This window comes from Arachis hypogaea, chromosome 3, assembly GCF_003086295.3.
Source record: "Arachis hypogaea cultivar Tifrunner chromosome 3, arahy.Tifrunner.gnm2.J5K5, whole genome shotgun sequence".
NCBI lineage: Eukaryota > Viridiplantae > Streptophyta > Magnoliopsida > Fabales > Fabaceae > Arachis > Arachis hypogaea.
Window position 1 is genome coordinate 42067164 of NC_092038.1, and position 19949 is coordinate 42087112.

Consider the following 19949-nt stretch of genomic DNA (forward strand, 5'->3'; position numbering starts at 1 on the left):
TGAATTTCTAGCAAAATTTTCAAACCATTAAGTAAAAGTAAGATAATAGTCTTTTGTCTTGTCCCGTTTATCTCCAAGACTAACATGAGTATTAATAAAAACAATTTTTTATATGATATTTTTTTTAAATTGATATTAATCAAATTGGACAGTCTGATTTATTTAAAAAAGAAAAATAAACTACAAATCAGTTTGAACTTTAAATTTTATTTTTAAAAATAAAATTCGCAGCGTTCAATTTTAATATAATTTTTTATTTTTGAAAATCGCAAATCGGACAATTTGATTTATAATTTTTCTAAAAAAAATTAAACAATGTAAAAATTGAACGGTACAATTTATGGACATCACCGTACAAAAAGAAAAGAAATCGGTACCTTCGATCTCCTCAAGGCCATAGCAGTGAAAATCACATTCCATGGCTCATCTTTTTATGATACACACTCAGATAATCATAGATTCATGATACAGATTTTTATGCATATAATGGAATATAGTAACAGCCCAATCTTGTTCATATTACTGCCAAGTATGAAACTAGAGGAAGAGAAGAACAAGCACCAAAACAGATATCAGATGAGAAGCATGTGCACCAACACCATTATACAAATTGTAGATTGAAAACCTTATATATCAGCGATGACTTAATAATTCATACTAGCCTTGAGACAAATCATTACATGTGTCACATAAAATTGAACAAAATTTCCAATCTACAAAAGGCAATGAAGGATCCATTGCTTCTATAGGCCTCCTTCATTTGAATAAAGCCCCCTTTTCTGTTATCATAGTTCATAAAATCTACAGCATACACAAATCACCAGGGTCCAGCTTCAAGCAGGGAAAAAATTGGAATGCCTCAGACTTCATGATCAGTAAAATAATCATGCTTCTAAAGCAACAGCAGTTTCATTGTCACTAGAATCCTGTGACTCCGTGACTGATTCTTTCTCAGTGTTAAGTAGCTTCTCGCGAAGCTTCGCTGTTAATTCTTGTGTGTTATCACTTTCAGCCAGGAACCTCTTCAAGGCATCCTTGCCATGGAAATTCTGGCCATTATACCCGAAATATGCACCATTCTTTGAGATTAGCTTGTGTTTTAGGCTAAGTTCTATAATCTCGGATTCTTTACAAATACCCTTCCCAAACTCGAGTTCGAACTGCGCCGTTTTAAATGGAGGTGCAAGCTTGTTCTTAACAATTTTAACTTGAACCTGGCTCCCTAAAGTCTGCATACAAAATTAACATAATGGTTAATTGGTTACCATATTAAGAATTAAATTCCCTCCAAATTATACTTCTGCTTGTGGGAGAAGTAACTCCTTACTTATTTCGGGGAAAAAGTAGCAAAACTAATTTATTTAATTCTTTTACCTTATTCAGAAATAAAGATGAACAACATTAAAAAAATTTATTAGTAATTCAAAATAACTGAAAAGAGTACCTCTTTTGTGTCAAAACTCAAGCATAAATAAATTCACCCAATGTCACGTAAGTTCATAGAAATGAACTCATTTGTTCAAAAAGAAAACACTAATTTTAGTAAATAGTTCACATATTTAATACCACAATATCAGAATAGGCATGGCAAACACTACAGGAGAAAACAAGTGAAGAATTAAGGATGATTTGTACCTCTTCACCTTTCTTCACAAGCCCTACTCTTTTGATATTTAGCCGAACAGAAGCATAGAATTTCAGTGCATTACCGCCACAAGTAACTTCAGTCGGCCCACCAAAACCCCCAAAAGTTGAAAGCTTTGACCTCACCTGGAGAAACAGACACACACACACACGATCTCATACTTTAGAGATAAACACTTCCCTCAATTAATTTGAACAGATGATGCCGAAAAGGGAAGATACAAATATTCTTATGCAACATTTAAGCAACAAGTAAAAGAGGAACACATCCACATCCAAAAAATTCCCTAGGATCAAACAGCAGTTTCAACCAAAACCAATAATTAAGGCCCTTCGTAGCCAGGTAATGAAAATAAATACAAGAGAACACTTTCACCAGAGATAGTGAGGGGGGAAAGTTTAATATCGACACATCTAGTAGATCAGATAAAACCTATTAATTAGTTACAGTAGCAGAACTCTGAAATCATCATAATCATAATGAATCAAAAGCAGACATGCAGATGGCTGAAAACGACATTAACAAAGCCGAAGCCCAAACATTACATGAGAAGTGAACAACTTTTGGTTCATTAAGTCAAGAAAAACATATATTCGTAGACCAATATGAAATTAACAGATTTCGGACAGACTCCTACAACAGCTAAACAGCTCAAGATAAAATAAAATAATATTCACAATCGGCCATAGCCCATAGGAACATTGGTGACAGTGAAATCCACAACTATAGCTGATACCTGGTTTATAAAAATCAATATACACTGCGAGAGTGATAAGGAGTGGCACAACTTCCGAAGCGCCTGGCTCATCAACCTAGCTTGCATGGCCATGTGAGCATCACCCATCTCACCATCAAGTTCACCTTTAGGAACAAGGGCAGCCACCTATAAATGGAAACATCAAACTATGCATTGACTCAGCATGTAATGATATCAATCCAATGAAACAAGATGTCAATGATATAATCAAACTAGAATTGTAAAGAAAAAGGATTTTTCTTTGATAAGTTCTAAAATTAGGCCCAATGTCTATTATGGAAAAACAAGCCAACTCCAGGACAGCACCTTTTCAGGCTTCGATGAACTTACACTATCGACAACAATTACATCAAGTGAACCACTCCGAATTAGGGTATCTACAAGACTAAGTGCCTGTTCACCACAATCTGGTTGTGATAAAAGCAAGTTCTCGGTATTAACACCAATAGACTCTGCAAGTGACTTATCAAGTGCATGCTCAGCATCAACAAAGGCACAATACCCTGCATGAAATAAACCAGTTCACATCAGCATAAACCAAACACAAAATTCCTAACACATACTCTGAAGTCTTAACAAACTAATCATAGTAATGGGATTATATATAAGCCCAAAAAACTATAGCAGCCCCAAAATATCATTGTCATGATAAATTCAAATTTTAAAGAAAATTAGTTGGGAGACAGAACACAAAGGTTGATAAAATGCAAAACCTTTTTATAGAACTCAAACGACAAATTCCCACTTCCAAATAACATCACTCATAAAACTCTTCTGGAAACGGAATTACCATTCATCAAATAAAATATGATTAAAAAAATTAGAAAGCACTCAGCGTATTGCCTCAGCCACAGGCAAAGAAAGGCAGAAAGTATTAGAACAATTGTTACTGCCATAACCAATTACACTACTAGTACTATTACAATCAAATAACAAACTACAATACTATTACTATTAGTCCTAGATCTAATAAAATCAAATGCAAAAGATATTACAATCATCACAGTGAAAGCATCATATAAATATCACCTCCTAGCTTCTGTGCCTCAGCAATCACATGTAAAGCAAGAGTTGTTTTCCCAGAAGCCTCAGGTCCAAATATTTCCACAACACGTCCCTGCAGATATTAAAGTTACATAAGATAAGAAGCATACTAGTACAAGATGGAGCCAATGGCATTTATTTATCTATCTATCTATCTACCTAGCTGTATAAATTAACCAGATACATTTCAATTTTTTGCAATGTATGAAGTGTCAAACCAAATAAATCAGTCATGAAGTTTAGCAAGTGATAATGTACAAAATAGACACATTTTTTTTCCAACAGTTCAGATGAAATAATTAGTGGCAATATACAAGCCAAAAGGATCCAACAGCACCTTTGGAAGACCACCAACACCGAGCGCTATATCTAGAGCAAATGAACCAGTTGAGACCACAGGTACATCTTTTGGTGAGATAGTACGACCAAGCCACATGATAGATCCCTTTCCAAAAGCAGAAGTGATCTGATCCATGGCATGTTGTAAGGCCAAATCTTTCTTAGACATGTTCTCTTCACAAGAGTCACTTCCATCTGACTTAGAGCGCCTTCTACCTACAGGTACATTTTTTTTCCAACAAAAAAAAAGTAAAACAGCTTAGAAGCTGCGCAAACTATAAGAAAAACCCAAATGCTGGGAAAATTTTGACAAACCGCAGAGAAAGCAAAAGCAGAATCTCCTAGCTTAAGCCAATGACTGCTTACTATGACTCAAACATACAATAGTCATTCAAATAAGTAGAAATTATGTTTTTCCAAGTTCCTTAATGGGTTGAGACAATAGTACAAGGACGAATGTCAAGATCCTAGTGGGAAACACAATGAATAGACATCAGAGCATTGATAATCCCATTTCAACAGCAACAACAAAAAAAAAAAAAAAAAAAAAAAAAAAACACAAAGCCTTATTTTACAGGTAAGGTCGGCTACATAGATCAAAAATGCGATTATACCCTATCATTTATCATATCTGCACTAAATAACCGAGTCCTTTAGAGTCTTCTTAGATCTCCTCTGCCCTTAACCAAAGGTCTATTTTCCACTTGGTTAACCCTTTTGACTGAGAATACTCTCCTGGTCTTCTTCCCATGTGCTCAAACCACCTCAAACAAAATTCCACAATTTTTCAACAATAAGCACCACTCCGACATTCTCCCCCGTGTCCACATTCCTTATTCTATTCACTGGTGTGCAGACAATCATCCAATATCCTCAGTTCAATGGTAATAAACTTATATTCATGTTCACCCTCTAATGACAAACATTTATTTCAATAGAACATTGCTGGTCGAATGGCATTGTAATAAAAATTTCTTGTTAAATTTTAAAGTTACATTTTTGTCGCATACAAAACTAAAGCAATCCTCCACTTTAACGATCCTCCATTTTTTATCATTTTAAAATGAGGACTAGCTGAAAGAAAATTTAGGCTCTCAAACTTTCACTGCAGTGTAAACTTAATGACACCAAATTTTCATTTTCTCTTTTTCAAATGATTAGAGAAAGAAAGGAAGACGAATAAATGGTTGAGACAAGCACCTTTACTTGAAAAGCTCAAAGATTGAGACATGCCGAAAATTCCTCGTTTAAGTCTCTGCAAGGAAGAGCAAACAAAAGGGCAAATGAACCACTAACCATTGATTTAAGACCACCAACACATAACCAAAAATGTGTGGAGAAAAAAAAAGGGAAAAAAAAGTTTCCGCAGAACATACATAACCAAGAGCTTCTTCAGAAACAAGAAATGCATTCACTGTATCGGGTTGTAAGAAAGAGCGTCTGATAAGTGAAGTGTTACGGAGCAGCCTTGCCATAGAAACAGAAGCACAAACAAACGGAATGATTTTTTCTTTCTTTCTTTCTTTGGGTGAAGAAATCAGAAATGTGACATGAAAGGGGGGTTTAAGAAAAATGGAGTGTGATTATGATTTCTGATTTTATAACTGGTGTAGTGCATGAACACTTTTTTGTCATTTTGCTGTGATTTTAGGGTTTAATTTTCCCTCCATTTTCAAGTTCTCAAGTTCCCACCACTGTGTCCTTAACTCTGAAAAGGGTCGAAAATGGAAAACCCACTTAAATAAACACATTGGGCCTGACCAACGTTAGATTTTAAAAGTGATAAACAACCTGACCAAATTAAAAAGTGATAAACAACAATTATCCTTGCCAAACTATAAGGTCAAATTCTCAGTTTATTAATTCGTTTAAGTAAAAGTTGAGAATTCGAATTTTGTGTAGTATATACTAATTTATTGACCAACGATAAATCATTAAACAAACTCTAATCCGCGACCAATAATAAATCCTCAAGGGTGTGTTTGGTTGAAGGATTAGTTTTTATGCCTAAAAATATCATTACTAGGACTAAGATATCTTGAAATAGTATTACCAAGTATGTAGTATTTCTATGTGTGGTTTGTAAAAATAAAATCCATGGAATATTAATAATATGTTTAGGAATGTGTTAGTTTTTGTTTGGTTCATTTTAGTGCATTTGGAAACTGTGAATATTTTGTCCAAAATATCCTTAAAATTTTTAATTAGAATATTAATGATTAAATTTAGTACATATATATAATAAAATATAAATATAATAAAATAAAATATTTTAAATTAAATTTCTTAGACTCTAATTTTTTAATAAATATAAATATAATAAAATATTATTTTTTATTTTATTTTTAAATTTATTAAAATATCCCTAATATTAAATATGTTTAATTAAAATTATTGATTTTAATTTTTTTAAATTTATTAAAATATTTCTAATATTAAATATGTTTAATATGTCAAAATTACCTTTATTTATTCAAATTAAAATTATTGATACAAGCGTGAACCCAAATCCCAAAAATTGAAACACCATGGTTTGAGGGTGACCCTTAGATTTCAGCTTAGAAAGTGTAAGGTTGGCGCTCCATTTGGCAATAATGCAAGGAGACCCACATCTTTACACTAGAAGAGTCAATTTTGATCAAATGTTGGACCAAATTTTGTCAGACATTTGTGTGGAAGGAGCACAATAGAGAAAGGATGCTCATGGCAAGCCTATCCAACTAAGAAGGCTTGACCTCAAGCCTGTAGCTAGAGGATGGTTGAAATTCATCCAACGCTCTATCATCCCTACTAGCAATCGATCAGAAATGACCATTGACAGAGTTATCATGATTCATTGCATTATGCTTGGGAACGAGGTGGAGGTACATGAGGTAATACCTCAAGAATTGTACAAGAAAGCTAAAAAGTCTTCCACCTTAGCAAGGTTGGCTTTTTTCCACCTTATCTGTCACTTATGCAATTCAGCTGGAATTGTCATAGAAGGAGACACCTCCATTGAGGAAGACAAGCCCATCACTAAAAGAAGGATGGAGCCGGTTAGAGAACCGGCGCATTAACCACAGCATGGGCCTATGGAGCCGCCTCAACAAGAAATTCCTGGGATGTCTCAAGGGATGCATTTTCCTCCCCAAGGCTATTGGGACCAATTGCATACTTCTCTAGGAGAATTGAGCTCCAACATGAATCATCTGAGGATGGGACACCAAAAGCACTCAACCATCCTCCATGAGATAAGAGAAGATCAAAGAGCCATGAGGGAAGAGCAACAGAGACAGGGGCGTGACATAGAAGAAATCAAGCGCTCTATTGGATTCTCTAGAGGAAGCAGCAATCGTGGTCACTAAGGTGGTCACACTCCATACTCCCCTTTATTTATGTTATTTTTCTGTTTTTCATTGTATTTCATTATCTGTTTCCTGTTTCTTGTACATGATCATCTTTATTTATGTTTTAAATCTATGAAATATTCCATATATAGCGTGGTTCACCTCCCATTCCTCCAAGTGGATACTAAGCTCAGCCCAAGTACTCAATCAAAGTGGGCCCAAAGATGGATTTCGCACCTATTGTCTATTCTATCATATTTTTTGTACTTCTTAGTTATTAGATTAGTATATATAGAACAAGGACCACCCTTGTTTAGGACCTTATGCCACCTTTTCGAATACATTACTACTTTCTGTAAGCTATGAGTCACTAACCTCCTAGGTTAAGGTTAAGAGCTCTGCTGATTCTTATGGGTTAATAATATCATTGTTCTATTTCAATCTATGCTTGATTTCATTCTAAGATGTATCTTCGTTCTTCATCCTAATGAATTGGGAGTGTAACTTGACCGTCATTCCTATTCTACATGGGTTCTTACGAGTCCTTGACGGGATAGTATTGAACCACAAGCTTGATTATACATCTCTTAGACGGCTAATCCACGACTTCGTTGGGGACTTGGAGACATTAGTTCAGCCGAGGTACGGGGAGATTAGGGCCTTTGTGGTATAGGCTAGAATCAATGGAGCGACGTTCTCTGATTCAGAAGATCCGACCTTGTCTGTGGTGCTTTGAGTAGGATTACCAAGGGAATGCACTAAAGGAGCTTCACCTCCGTTCAGATTGGATAACCACTAACCTGGCATTTGATCTGAAGCAAAGGAGATTAATGACCATTGACCTGGCGTTAATCACTTACAGCCTGCCATGGAATGAATCATCAGAAGTTGAAGTAGACAGTGAGAAAAGTTGATCCAAAAGGAGGAAACATCTTTGAAACCTCAACCGTTCTCTTATCAATTGATTTCACACCTATCTAGTAATACTTTATTTATTCTGTTTTTATGCGTTTTTTCACAATAACTATATTTACTATCTGCCTGACTAAGATCTACAAGATAGCCATTACTTGTTTTAACCAACAATCTCTGTGGGATCGACCCTCACTCACCTGAGGTATTACTTGAACGACCTAGTGCACTTGTCGGTCTATCTGTGCGAATATTGTGGAGTCAATTTTGGGCACACACCTACAGATTAAAGAGCAATATATAAGGGTTAAGATGGTTACTGGTCTATCTATGGAGATAGGTGACAGAAGAAGGACTCATTTTTGGGAGGATGTGTGGTTACAATGTGGCTATTTGAAATCTCAGTTTCCAATGCTCTTCTTAGTTTTAAACCAAAGAGGATCTGTCATTGGGGATTACGGGTTTTTGAATGGGTTAGAGTGGATTTAGAACTTACAATGGAGGCGAGAATTATATCAATGGGAATTACAATGAATGAATCAATTACATGATACGTTAAGGCTGGTTAAACTAACGTTTGGCAGAGACGATAGAATTGTATAGAAGTTTGACAGAGATGCTATTTATTCTACTAACTCTTTTGTACAGGTGTTGTAGACAGATATGCTTCTGGAGGATGTAACAAGCTATAGCTTCACTAGAACTTTTTGGAGAGGCTTAGTTTCACCAAGAGTGGAGTTATTTTTTTGGTTTATTTTGATAAGCAGGGTGAATACTAAGAAAAGACTATGTAGATTAGGAGTGGTTAATCAGGATGATAATATATGTGTACTATGTAAGAAAGATGTTGAATATGTTCACCACTTGTTTCTTAGTTGTGACTTTACTTGACAGGTGTGGTGTGCATGGTTATCCGATTTCGGAAGGCAATGGTCTATTCATGGCACTTTGAAGGATCATTTTTTAGAGTTGGACTAGAGTTCAAAATAGGAAGGAGGAGCACAAAAAAAATTGTTAATGAGCTTCTTTGCTATTATTTGGAACTCCTGGTTAGAACGAAATAGAAGAATATTTTAAAATAAGAAATCAGGTGTAGATGAAATCATTAATAATTCTCTTTAGAGTTATAGGGAGTGGAGCGGTGTGGATCCCTTCTATTGTTGATGGCTATATTAAAGATGACAAAGAAATAAGTATTTTTTTTCTTTTGTTCTTGTTCTTGTTACTTTGTTTTTTGTTATTTTTTTTACTCCACTTATTGTGTTGAACTCCCTTTTTTAAAAAATAAAAAATAAAAAAGTAATGATATGATATATTAACAATAATATGTGTAGTATGTATAGTACCGATAGGTGTTAACTTGATATAATGGAGTTAGCAAAAAATATGAGATTAATTTGGATATTATATCTATAACAATATATAATGCGAATACTTTAAGTTTGGTGTCCAATTTTCTTTCCTATTTTAAGCCTACTAAGTGCCAACATAATCCAAAACTAACTTTACAGTTATACATTTTACTACTAGTTACAAAAAAAATTCACACATAACTTCTTTCTCAATCCTCCACTTAAATAATCTATTTTTTTTCTTATCATTCCTTTAATTTTCTTTACTTCTCTTACTCAACTCTAATATTTTCACCTTTTGAATAACTCTTTAGAAAACTTTTTAAAATAGGCTATGACTATGATAAATGTTGATTTTAGAAGCATGTACGAAAAGAAAAAAGAATAATTTATGATGAAGGAAGTATTCAATTATCATCAATAATAGTAATAAGTAATTTTTGATAAATTTTATTATATTTTGTGGTATTCATTTAAATTATATTTTATTTAGTTTTATCTTAGTTTTAGTTTGTACCATCTTATTTTGAGTACAATCTACTCTGTAGTTTCACTCTAATTATTTTATTAGAGTTTTTATTGTAATTTCTTAAAATTTTTTATCATTTTTGTTTTTCCTTTAATGTTTTTCTTCTCCTTTCTTTAACATTTTCAGTTGAATTACCTCCATTCTCCTTCTTTCCCTTCCTTCAATGTGGTTACAATTTTTTTTTTCAATTTACTTACTCAATCTATATTTTTAATCCATTTTTTATTTTTTTAATTTGTTACCAATTTTTCACATAGATAAATAGTGTTATGTCTTTTTCTCATTAATTTGATTTGACAAAAAAAAAACAATTTTTTCACATTTTATATGTATATTTTATTTATTTTTTTATATGTCTGTATTTAATTATCTATCAATGATGGGATGAAAAAATTTTATAAATATTTTTTTAACATTTTTCTTTTTAAATTACTTTTAATGGGATAATTTCTTTTAATTTTCTAAAATACTTGATTACTTAGAATATTGTATTTAAAATTTGAGTATATAAATATTTTTAAATTAAAATAAAATAAATAAATTATATTACAAAAAAGTTTATTAATTTTGTCTTTTACAATATTATTTGTTTGGCATATTGGTTTAGTTATTTAATTGGTATATAATGCATGCAAGAAAATCACACCTATTAAGTATTTCTTAAAATATTAGTATACTAATTTTTTAAATAATTAATTATTTAGAATACTAAATTTGATATTTAATTATGTAAAGTATTGTATTTGTCATACAGAATACACAAAAAAATATGCACATATCAATGATAAAGTGAACAAACTCCATATAACATTAAAATATAACATTAAAATGGAATAAGATAAGAACTTTGTTAATTAATTTTAATTTTTTAAATAATTTGACAATTCAATAAATATCTGAATATATATTTTTATTAGTTTAATCTTCATTATTATTTTCTTTTTTTTATCTTATGGGACATGTAAGTTTTAATTTATTTGTTTTTTATATATCTTTTATTTTTTGAATTATTTTATTTTATTAGGTATTTTAATTTATTTTATTTTTTTTACTTTAAAAATTTTAGAGTTTAAAGAACTCCTGTTCAAACTATTCAAACCATATGATTAAAAAGTGCTTTAAGAGAATAGATTTGAATTTCGGTAATTTAATATTTATTAATGAATAACTACTAGAAAAAAAAATTATTTCATAAATAACAGAAATAAGTTGATAATATATAGGCTAATTTAAAAAACCAAAAGAAAATAAAAAAGTAACAAAAAATAACTTTATTCTTGAAGATAAATAAAAAGATGTGACATTTTATACATTAGATATAATTTAAATGATACTTATTATATAAAAAGTTAAAAATATTTTTACCTAAAAAAAATTTCATAACAAAATTGTGTTTGAAGAGAGAGATATGAAATTTTTTAACAAATTACAAAATTTTTCTATTTCTTTTTATATAGCGTTTCACTTTAAGTAACTATTTTTTAGCGATAATATTCAAATGATAAATTAATCTCACCTTTATAATACGATGACATTATTTCAAAACATGCAAAATGAAATAATAAAATACAATTTAATTAATGTGCATAATAAAATAAACATAAAACTTATATAGTAGTAGTCAAATACGATAACAATGATTATTTTTTTTCAAGATACTATATTAAACTGCAACTTCAATTTATAATTATTAATTAAAAAACTTACAATGATGTATTTTTATTTTTTTATTATTTAGTTAAAAATAATATATTTTGATATTATTTTTTAGAATTATTGATAAATTTTGCTAATATAGCAAAAATTTGAATATTTTTTGTCTTAAATTTCTTCTTAATCGAACAAAATAAGACAACCAACAAGCACATCAAGAAAAAACTATAATTTTTATACATTTAGATATTCAAAAGACACAAAAATAATTCTTTTAACAAAACTTCAATAATTCAAAAAAGTTAACAGAATAATTTGTTATAAAGTAAAGTGATAGACAAAATTAAAAATCGTAATAATGATACTTGATAATTAATAACCATAAAGTGAAGAGAAGATGGAAGAAAAAAAAAGACAAAAAAGAGAACCATATAATGTACAGTGACGTTAAGACAATCATAAAAATATAAATTAACAATTTTTAAAAAATAATAAAATTAAAGATAATTATAAAAATTGAATAATAAATTTAAAAAATTATTTTTTATTAATTAGAATTATGCATAAAAATAAAAAATATTTTAAATATAATTTTTTATCTCTGATTCAAATTAAATACTATTAAAAAAATAAACCTAATAACATTTATAAATAACCTATTTGTAAATAATATTTTTTAATTTTTATTTTGATTTTTTTACACATAATAATATAATAAAATCTTTTAATTTTTTATTTAATTTAATTTATAAATTTTATATATTCTAAAAGTTAAATAATTTTAAAAATATTTTTGTTTTTAAATTTTTCATTTTTAATATTTAAATAATTTTATTAAATTAAAAATTTTAAAAATAAAAATATAAAATTAATTTCTTAAAAATAATAGAAAATCATGCGTGTTGAGCCGCTAGTATTATTAATTTTGTTGACCAGTTTGATTACTTTAGAACTTATGATATAAAAGTAATGTGTAATACTCCAAATCGGTCTTGAATAAATTTTTAGTCAAATATTTAAATCTTAATAAATTTAATTACCAAATTAATCATTAACTTTTTATCTAGACAAATCAATTATATGTTTGATTTTTTAAAATTTTAGATAAATCCGTCACTATGATTACTTAATAAAGACAATAAAATCTGAAAACTTTTAAAATTTTCATATTAGCCCTTCCAAATAAACAGTTTGTCTACAAAACAAAAATTTTGAGATTAATTTCATAATTAAACTTTTAAAAACTAAAATCTGCTACAAAAAAGTTTTTTGAGAACTGGAATGTGGTATTAGTAGTACTTAATGATTTTCGAACCAAACTGAGCATTGAGGGGCCAATCCGATGTCGTACAGGGAGTGGCTCTTGGTTTATTTCCGGATGCAAACAACATAGGCCTAAGCAATTCATTGGTTTATTGGACTTGAGCTTGTTAATTATATGTAAATATTTAAAACAAGGTACTAGTCCATATTATTAGCTTGTAAATAAGAATAAATATATCACTAGGTGGCTTTCATTTGGTGGCTCATCAATTAGCTCCTTAACTAAGAAGATGGGAATTAGTGTTTATTTGAATGGGCTTCTTTCAGTGAAAAATATATTTTTTTTATTTTAAATATATTTGAATACCTTTTTCTAAAATATACACTTTTATTAAAAAAGTGTTTTTTTTTTCTAAATTTGAACAATACTTTGTTAAAAAGAATGTAAAAGCAAAAAAAGAAATTTAATACTTAAATTTTTTTTAAAAAGTCAATCCAAATATAAAATAACTTTTTTTAATTATCATATATTTTTAAAAAAATAAAAAATAAATATTTCTTTCACAATCCAAATTGAATTTTATTTCAGAAAAATAAATGCCTCCTGGTGTTCAAGTATTCCATGTACTCATGTAAAAGACTCAACTTTATGTGTAACTATATTTGGATAAGGATTAGAACCATAACTGCCCATAACAAGAAGTTCACACACAATAATATTTCTTATGATGAGCAAGGTAAAAATGTTTTAACTACTATCCTTCAAGCTTCAACAATGATGAAAAAAAAAACCATATTTGCACCTTTTCCCAAAAAAGTAAATATCTTCAGGGTGCGGACAAAGATTTACATCTGGTATATATTGTCATATTGACAGTTATGTATTGATACACTACAAAGTTACAAACATGTATTTACTGTTTATCTGATTCATCATCAACTTCCTTTCTTAGGAAGTATTGCTTGCAAAACAGCTTCAAATTCCTCTTTTACCCTTCCAAATACATTTGGACCCTTGACCTCATTGGCAGGGGTATTCTCGTCAATATCATCATTTCTTCCATGAGTTTCTTTGTGATGAGGATGATGCTTTGACTTATTATTGTGTATGATGCCTTTGATCTCTTTCTTAGTTCTTGCTATAAGGTTTGCTGATGATGACTTTGCCTTCTTTTCTGCTATTAGAAAATATAGCTCATAACCATCCAAGCAACAAAATTTTTGACCCTTAACTATGTTATTATTTTTATATAAACCAGCAACTCTAGATTGGAAAGCTTTATAAGGGCATGAAACTAATTTTCACACATTTTTGTCATAGTACATAATTAGATATCTGTATAAAATTCTATTATATTGATAAAGCATACAAATCAAATCCAGTAGTTCATAGTCACAAGACATATAACAGAAAACTTCGTATAATCCCTGGACAAGATAACTAAGGCATCCAAAGAATTGGAACAATAACGTATAATAAATTGATAGGCCCTACTGTTAAAACAAAGAAATGACTTCGGATAGTAAAACTCTAGAATCAAATAAGCAAAATTAATGAGACCATTTATATTAGTTGTCACCATTCACCAACCACTAATTCAAAGAATGCATTTCTCTTTTATCTATACAATCTCCAAATGACCAAAGGAAAAAGTAACATTTCCCACATATTTTGTGATGTACCTGATGGAGAGTTTGGGATTTCATGTTTGAATTTTGACTCAGCTATTTGATTTCCATCCCTACAACACAAAAACAAGAAATCAGAGTCTCTCAGCAGAAAAGCAGTCAATTATGAACTGAAAACAAAAAGATGGTAAGACATTGAGGAAAGGTTCGAAAAATGAAAACCCTGTATCATGAGCATGGGCCTCTTTCTTTTGATGGAACAGTTGAGCAAGTGCTTGAAACTCCTCCTTTGCTCTCTCAAACACATTTGGAGCCTTCACATCATCTAAAGACGTGTTTTCATCGATGCAATTATTCACTCCATGAGTTTCCCTGCTATGAATATGATGATGATGACAAGTTGACTTCTCAGTATGCACTTTAGCATCAACTTCTTCCTTAACTGATAGCAGAAAACACATAACAAAGCCATCCAAAAGTTAGGGAATTTGTTATAAACTTCACATATTGCTCATGTAGTAACAAAATTTGCAATGAATTCTACGCATAAAGTGATAAATAGCTCATTCTTTTTTCTCTGAATTCATAGCTAAATAAAAATTTGCTCATCTGGTTTCCCCATTCATTTGTTTTTTCTCTTTTGTAATCTTAAACATAAAAATCAAATCTACCGACATTACTAACAATAGAAGTAGAAACCAGAACCAAAACTTGCAATTATATATAAAAAAAAGAGACCCTCTAAGTCCTGAAAAATTAAACAACATTTGACCTAAATAAATAAACAGCAAAAGTAAGATCAACGTATATGAAATTACGAATCACGCAATAAGGATTGCTTGTTGGTATTGGAATCACAAGTTTATACAAAAATCAACATGTAAACTCAAATTGGGGAGTCTATTTTGTATATTAATTAGATGGTCGAAACTCGAAAACTATGTACATACGTATATGAACTAGTTGGGGAGTAACAAGAGTGATTGAGCGGGATCACCTGATACAGAGTAGGCAGCATCCTTGGAATTAGAATCGGCCATTGCGAGAGAGAGAGAGAGAGAGAGTACGAGGATGTTTGCGTGTGTTTGTTGAGAGAGTTGAGAATGTGTGAAGAGGAGTTTGTTTTAAAAAAGGGGTGTGTGTGTGAGAGAGAGAGAGTGTGAGTTGGCAAAGCGCAAACGCATGGAAAAGATTGGAATGAATGAAGATCAGATCATCCAAATCCGAAGACAGTGACTTTCAGTTGAATGAGCAAAGTCATCCATTTCCATCCGCTGGGATTGAGAAACGGCGTGACGGATTGATTCAGACAACTCAACAGATTGCAAACCTGTCACTGCTAACGAGGATATACGCGCTGACAAATTTTTTTTTTTTTTTTGTTCATACAACACACTCACACAAACAAACCTAGCAAGTACACTAGGATTCGAACTTGGTGTGGCTTCATTGAGGCAAATATCTTTGCCACTACATCACATGCCTCAGCCATCGCGCCGACAAAATTCAATTCACCAATCATTCGGGCTTTCCTGGGCCTCTTTGGTAGATACTTTATTGGGCTTTATTTAGTTATCTCTGATACCTTATTGATCTATAACCACAAAAAAAGTAACATATAGGTTCTAGCTCCAAGACCAAAAACCAAAAATTGTATGGTTTGGTCTGAAAACGGTTTTTGTTACATGCGGTCTTTTTTCTTAGACTTAAGAGTAGTGCACAAATGAGAGAAAGAAAAATAAACCACAAAAATGTCTTCGAACTATTGAACAGCTGCCAAAAAATGTGCTTATGGCATATAGGATGGAGCCATGCCTCAAAATGGCATTGGGTGGTGAGTGGGTTTTTTTTTTATTTTTTAAAAAGTTGTGAAAGTACTTTTCATATTTTGCGAGAAATGAAAGTAATTTTTTTTTATTAACCTTGTAATTTATTTATAACATTTCTATGAACAATTTCACTTTTTTCATTTTCACGTACAATACTTTTACCAACAACACATCCAACACTTTTTTCATTATCCTTTCTCTTCACAATAATCACAACCACCATATTAGGGGTGTTTGCGGTGCGATTTGGTTCGATTTTTGAATGAAAAGTCATCCAATCCAATTGTCTAATTAAACTGCGGTTCGATTTGGTTCGATTTTTTTATCGAAACCATCCGAACCAAACCAAACCAAACCAATTAAAATCGGTTTGATTTGGTTCGGTTTGTTCGGTTTTTCAATCAATTAAAAAAAAATTCTACCATACTACCTCACAAAGTCATAACATGATATATTTAGAATCATTTATTTTTTGAAGGAAGAAATTACTTTTAGACAAATTACCAAACATAATCATTATACATCAAAATCAATTTTACAAAAGTTAGAATGCAAACAAAGCTTACCTCTACAATAGGGCCTATTCTAAAAGTTCCCATCACCTTTTCTTTAAACACCAATGTAAGAAGTGGAATGAGTGCAAAAGGAATCTGAATTGACTAAACCACATTGAGCCATTTATTCATAGTATCCAATGAACTTTTTGATGTATTAAAAACTATTGTAGCTATCATTGTTGGAACAATAGCACTAACTTCTAGTAATCAATGACCTTAACCATTTCTTTATATTTAGCTTCAAAAACCCTTCAGTTATGAATTGTCCTGCATATGTTACTGCAATGGTTTTCCAATTAGAACTTGTAAATACCAGAGTCAATGAACAGAGATTTAGAGTTAAGCACTTACATATTAGTCAGAGTGTCATATTGGCAACAAAAGGAGACAAGGATCCTAAAAGCTCCATACTTGTCAAATTTCTGGAAACAACAGGAAATCATAAGTAATATCACATTTACGGAGTACAGTTGGAACTGGAAGGACAAAGTATTGGGCCATGACAGCTCAACTCTGTGCTTACAAAGTCACCACTCAAATGCGGGGACCCGTAGAAAAATAAAAACCAGCAAAAACACAACAACAATCAGACTCAAATAAATTAAAAACAAGAGCAACAATCAGCAAAAATAAAAAACAGCAAAAACACAATAACAAATAAATTAAAAACCAGCAACAATATTAGCAACCAGCAACAATACCAACAATAAAGTTATTCAACAAAAGTAATTCAACCAGCGATAAGCAACAATACTCTGATTTCAAATATGCTCCAAATTTAATTCTTCAAATCTGCTTCAAATCTAATTTCAATATCTTCCTATCAAGATCCAAAACCAGTTTATCTGATTTCAAATCTGATTTCATACTAAATCACTTCAAAAGTTTCTTTTTATTTTATATTATTCTTCCAAAAAAAACTAATAATAAACAGAAGCAGTTTATATTATTTTTCCAACCATAACAAGCTACCAACAATACAAACAGAAGCACTTTCAGTAGTTCAAAACAGAAATTAGTCAAATTACATACCTGATTTGGTGGCTCCGACTCCATATCTGACTTGAATCGGTGGCTGGGTGGGAGGTGCTAAGTTGTGGGTGGCAAGAAAAGCGGCTGGGTGGTGGCGTGGTGCTGTGCTGGGTGAGTGGGTGGTGCTGTGCTACTGCTGGGTGCGAGGGTGGTGCTGGACTGCTCACTGCTGGCTGGGGTTGGGGCTTCGTTGTGCTCTGTCCGCGAGGAGGTCCTGGGAGCAGTGAGAGGAAGGTTCGGAGGCGCTAGGGGGGAGAGTTCGGCGGCGCTGCAAGGTGGTGAGAGGAACGGTCTCCCCAGCGCTAGGTGGGTTCGCCGCAGGCCTCGAGAGTGCAGAGAGCGAGAGTGTGAGAAGAGAGTGGCTACTGGCTAGGTTTCGTTTGGGGGTGGGTGTTGGGGTAAGGGGGTTAGGTCAGGTTCGTTTGGGCCTTTATGGGGGAGGGGGGTGTTGGTTTTTTAGGGTTTTTTTTTACTAAACCGGTTCGGTTCGATTCGGTTAGGGTTTTCTTGATCAGAACCGAAAATCGAACCGAACCGCAAAATAAACTGCAAAACACATTATGTCTTTTATTATCCTAGTTTTTCTTCATTCCCAACTAATCCATCAATCTCTCTGCTTCTTCTTTAATTTTTCATTAAAATAACTTGATGATCTCCTCCTGAACAAACAAACAACAACAAAAATATAAAAAATTTAAATATATTTATTAAACAAAAAAATCATAACATGATCATAAGCTAAGATTTCTAACATTTTTCACAAAAATTATTTATAAAAATCTTATCAACAAATAAAAGTGGAAGAGTGTAGCTATTAGCTACTACCAATATCATAAAATAAAAAACAAAAAAATAAAAACTCCAATAAAAAATATAAAAAATCCATAAATATTGTACACAATTATTTAAAAAAATCATCAAATATTTTTGATAATGCATACAAATCTATTGTGACTTTTTAAAAAGAGATGTGTGAAAATTTGAAGTAGCGAAAAGTTGGAGAAGTTAAAGACTAATGAAAAAAGAGGCACAAAAATAAATGAGAATAAAGACTTGCTTTCTTAAGCTATATAGTGAATAATAACACAATTTAACTAAAACAGTGCTATTGTTATATATACAAATGTATTAACTAAGATTAACTTCTAATTACTCTCTAACTCTTATTCTAACAATTGTCTAACCATGATAAGTTAACTACTAATAAATTCTAACAGCAATTTTATATATATCCCTTATCAAATTAGGAGTGTGTATATCTAACAATCCTAATTTGAAATAGTATGAGAAGAGTCCCGGAGTCAAAGTCTGGGTGAGTAGGCCTGTTTTTTTATTGGCAAAAGTATCAGGTAACAATTTGAGTTCTCTTTTACTGACTTTGTCCTTATAATATGGCAGTTAGCTTTTATGTGTTTAGTGCACTCATGCAGAACCGAATTCGCTCCATGTGAAGAGCTGGATGACTATCACTATAAAGTGTGAATGACTTCGCATGATTCAGACAAAGAATATTCAATAATAGAACAAGCCAAATCCCTTCACATGTCGCATTAGTTAAAGCATGATACTAAGCTTCAGATGATGATTATGACACAGTTTCGAAGAAAAAGAAATAACATGATATTGATCTTTTGGTGTTTGGACAAGTAGTTCAATCAGCATCAACAAAACTAATGAGAGAGAAATTATTATGTAGAGAAAAAAATAGCCCTGTACTTCGTAAGACAGCTTTGAGATAATCATAAGTTGAAAATGTTAAATATTGATTGAGTTTTTTTACTGCAAATGTAAGATTCATAACTTTTGAAAATTATCTTATAAGTTAGTTTCAATTTATTTATTGGTTAAAGACTTTAATTTTAAAAATTATTTTATTAAATATATTTAAATCAAATTTTGATAAATTGAATTTGAATTAAATTAAGATTTTTATCTAATTTTATAATTATTGGATAATTTTTATATTTAAAACAAAAAACTAATGCAAATTTTATATGATTCAATTTGAAGTTTTAGATATTGAATCTAATTTTTATAAATAAAATGGTATTCTCAAGGTAATTTTAAGGATCAAATTTG

General features: G+C 31.1%; 2 protein-coding genes and 1 long non-coding RNA gene across 5 annotated transcripts; all 3 read right to left on the minus strand.

Annotated features, from left to right (window-relative positions):
• Positions 1 to 449: 449 nt before the first annotated feature.
• On the minus strand, positions 450 to 5495 carry LOC112790360 (DNA repair protein recA homolog 3, mitochondrial). Of its 2 annotated transcripts, none has more exons than XM_025832719.3 (8): positions 5162 to 5495; positions 4986 to 5040; positions 3784 to 4001; positions 3432 to 3519; positions 2733 to 2905; positions 2382 to 2528; positions 1636 to 1770; positions 450 to 1229 (listed from the first exon to the last, which is right to left on the minus strand). In XM_025832719.3, the coding sequence occupies exons 1-8, from the start codon at positions 5258 to 5260 to the stop codon at positions 885 to 887; spliced, it is 1260 nt and encodes a 419-aa protein (XP_025688504.1). In that variant the 5' UTR covers positions 5261 to 5495; the 3' UTR covers positions 450 to 884. The 2 variants fall into 2 exon arrangements, with proteins under 2 accessions (XP_025688504.1, XP_025688503.1); XM_025832718.3 differs by having other exon boundaries at positions 2709 to 2905.
• Positions 5496 to 13469: 7974 nt separating this feature from the next.
• On the minus strand, positions 13470 to 15918 carry LOC112790361 (uncharacterized). 2 transcript variants are annotated; one of them, XM_025832721.3, is made up of 4 exons: positions 15450 to 15918; positions 14675 to 14894; positions 14507 to 14565; positions 13470 to 13998 (listed from the first exon to the last, which is right to left on the minus strand). In XM_025832721.3, exons 1-4 carry the CDS (start codon positions 15490 to 15492, stop codon positions 13760 to 13762), a joined length of 561 nt encoding a protein of 186 aa, XP_025688506.1. In that variant the 5' UTR covers positions 15493 to 15918; the 3' UTR covers positions 13470 to 13759. The 2 variants fall into 2 exon arrangements, with proteins under 2 accessions (XP_025688506.1, XP_025688505.1); XM_025832720.3 differs by having other exon boundaries at positions 13470 to 14001; positions 15450 to 15885.
• Positions 15919 to 16770: 852 nt separating this feature from the next.
• LOC140183783 (uncharacterized) lies at positions 16771 to 18281 on the minus strand. The gene is made up of 3 exons (XR_011879838.1): positions 17871 to 18281; positions 17190 to 17260; positions 16771 to 17117 (listed from the first exon to the last, which is right to left on the minus strand). It is a non-coding gene; the product is annotated as an uncharacterized lncRNA (long non-coding RNA).
• Between the last annotated feature and the right edge of the window lie 1668 nt (positions 18282 to 19949).

Bases quoted from the DNA above. Each gene is read 5' to 3' on its own strand.
- LOC112790360 (XM_025832718.3), bottom strand. From the start codon at position 5,260: ATGGCAAGGCTGCTCCGTAACACTTCACTTATCAGACGCTCTTTCTTA. The intron at 4,002-4,985 runs GTGCTTGTCTCA...ATGTACCTGTAG, and splicing joins TTTGAGCTTTTCAAGTAAAG to GTAGAAGGCGCTCTAAGTCA. The intron at 1,230-1,635 runs GTACAAATCATC...TTTTGTATGCAG, and splicing joins TTGTGAAGAAAGGTGAAGAG to ACTTTAGGGAGCCAGGTTCA.
- LOC112790361 (XM_025832720.3), bottom strand. From the start codon at position 15,492: ATGGCCGATTCTAATTCCAAGGATGCTGCCTACTCTGTATCAG. The intron at 14,566-14,674 runs GTTTTCATTTTT...TTTGTGTTGTAG, and splicing joins GCCCATGCTCATGATACAGG to GGATGGAAATCAAATAGCTG. The intron at 14,002-14,506 runs GTACATCACAAA...ATTTTCTAATAG, and splicing joins AATCCCAAACTCTCCATCAG to CAGAAAAGAAGGCAAAGTCA.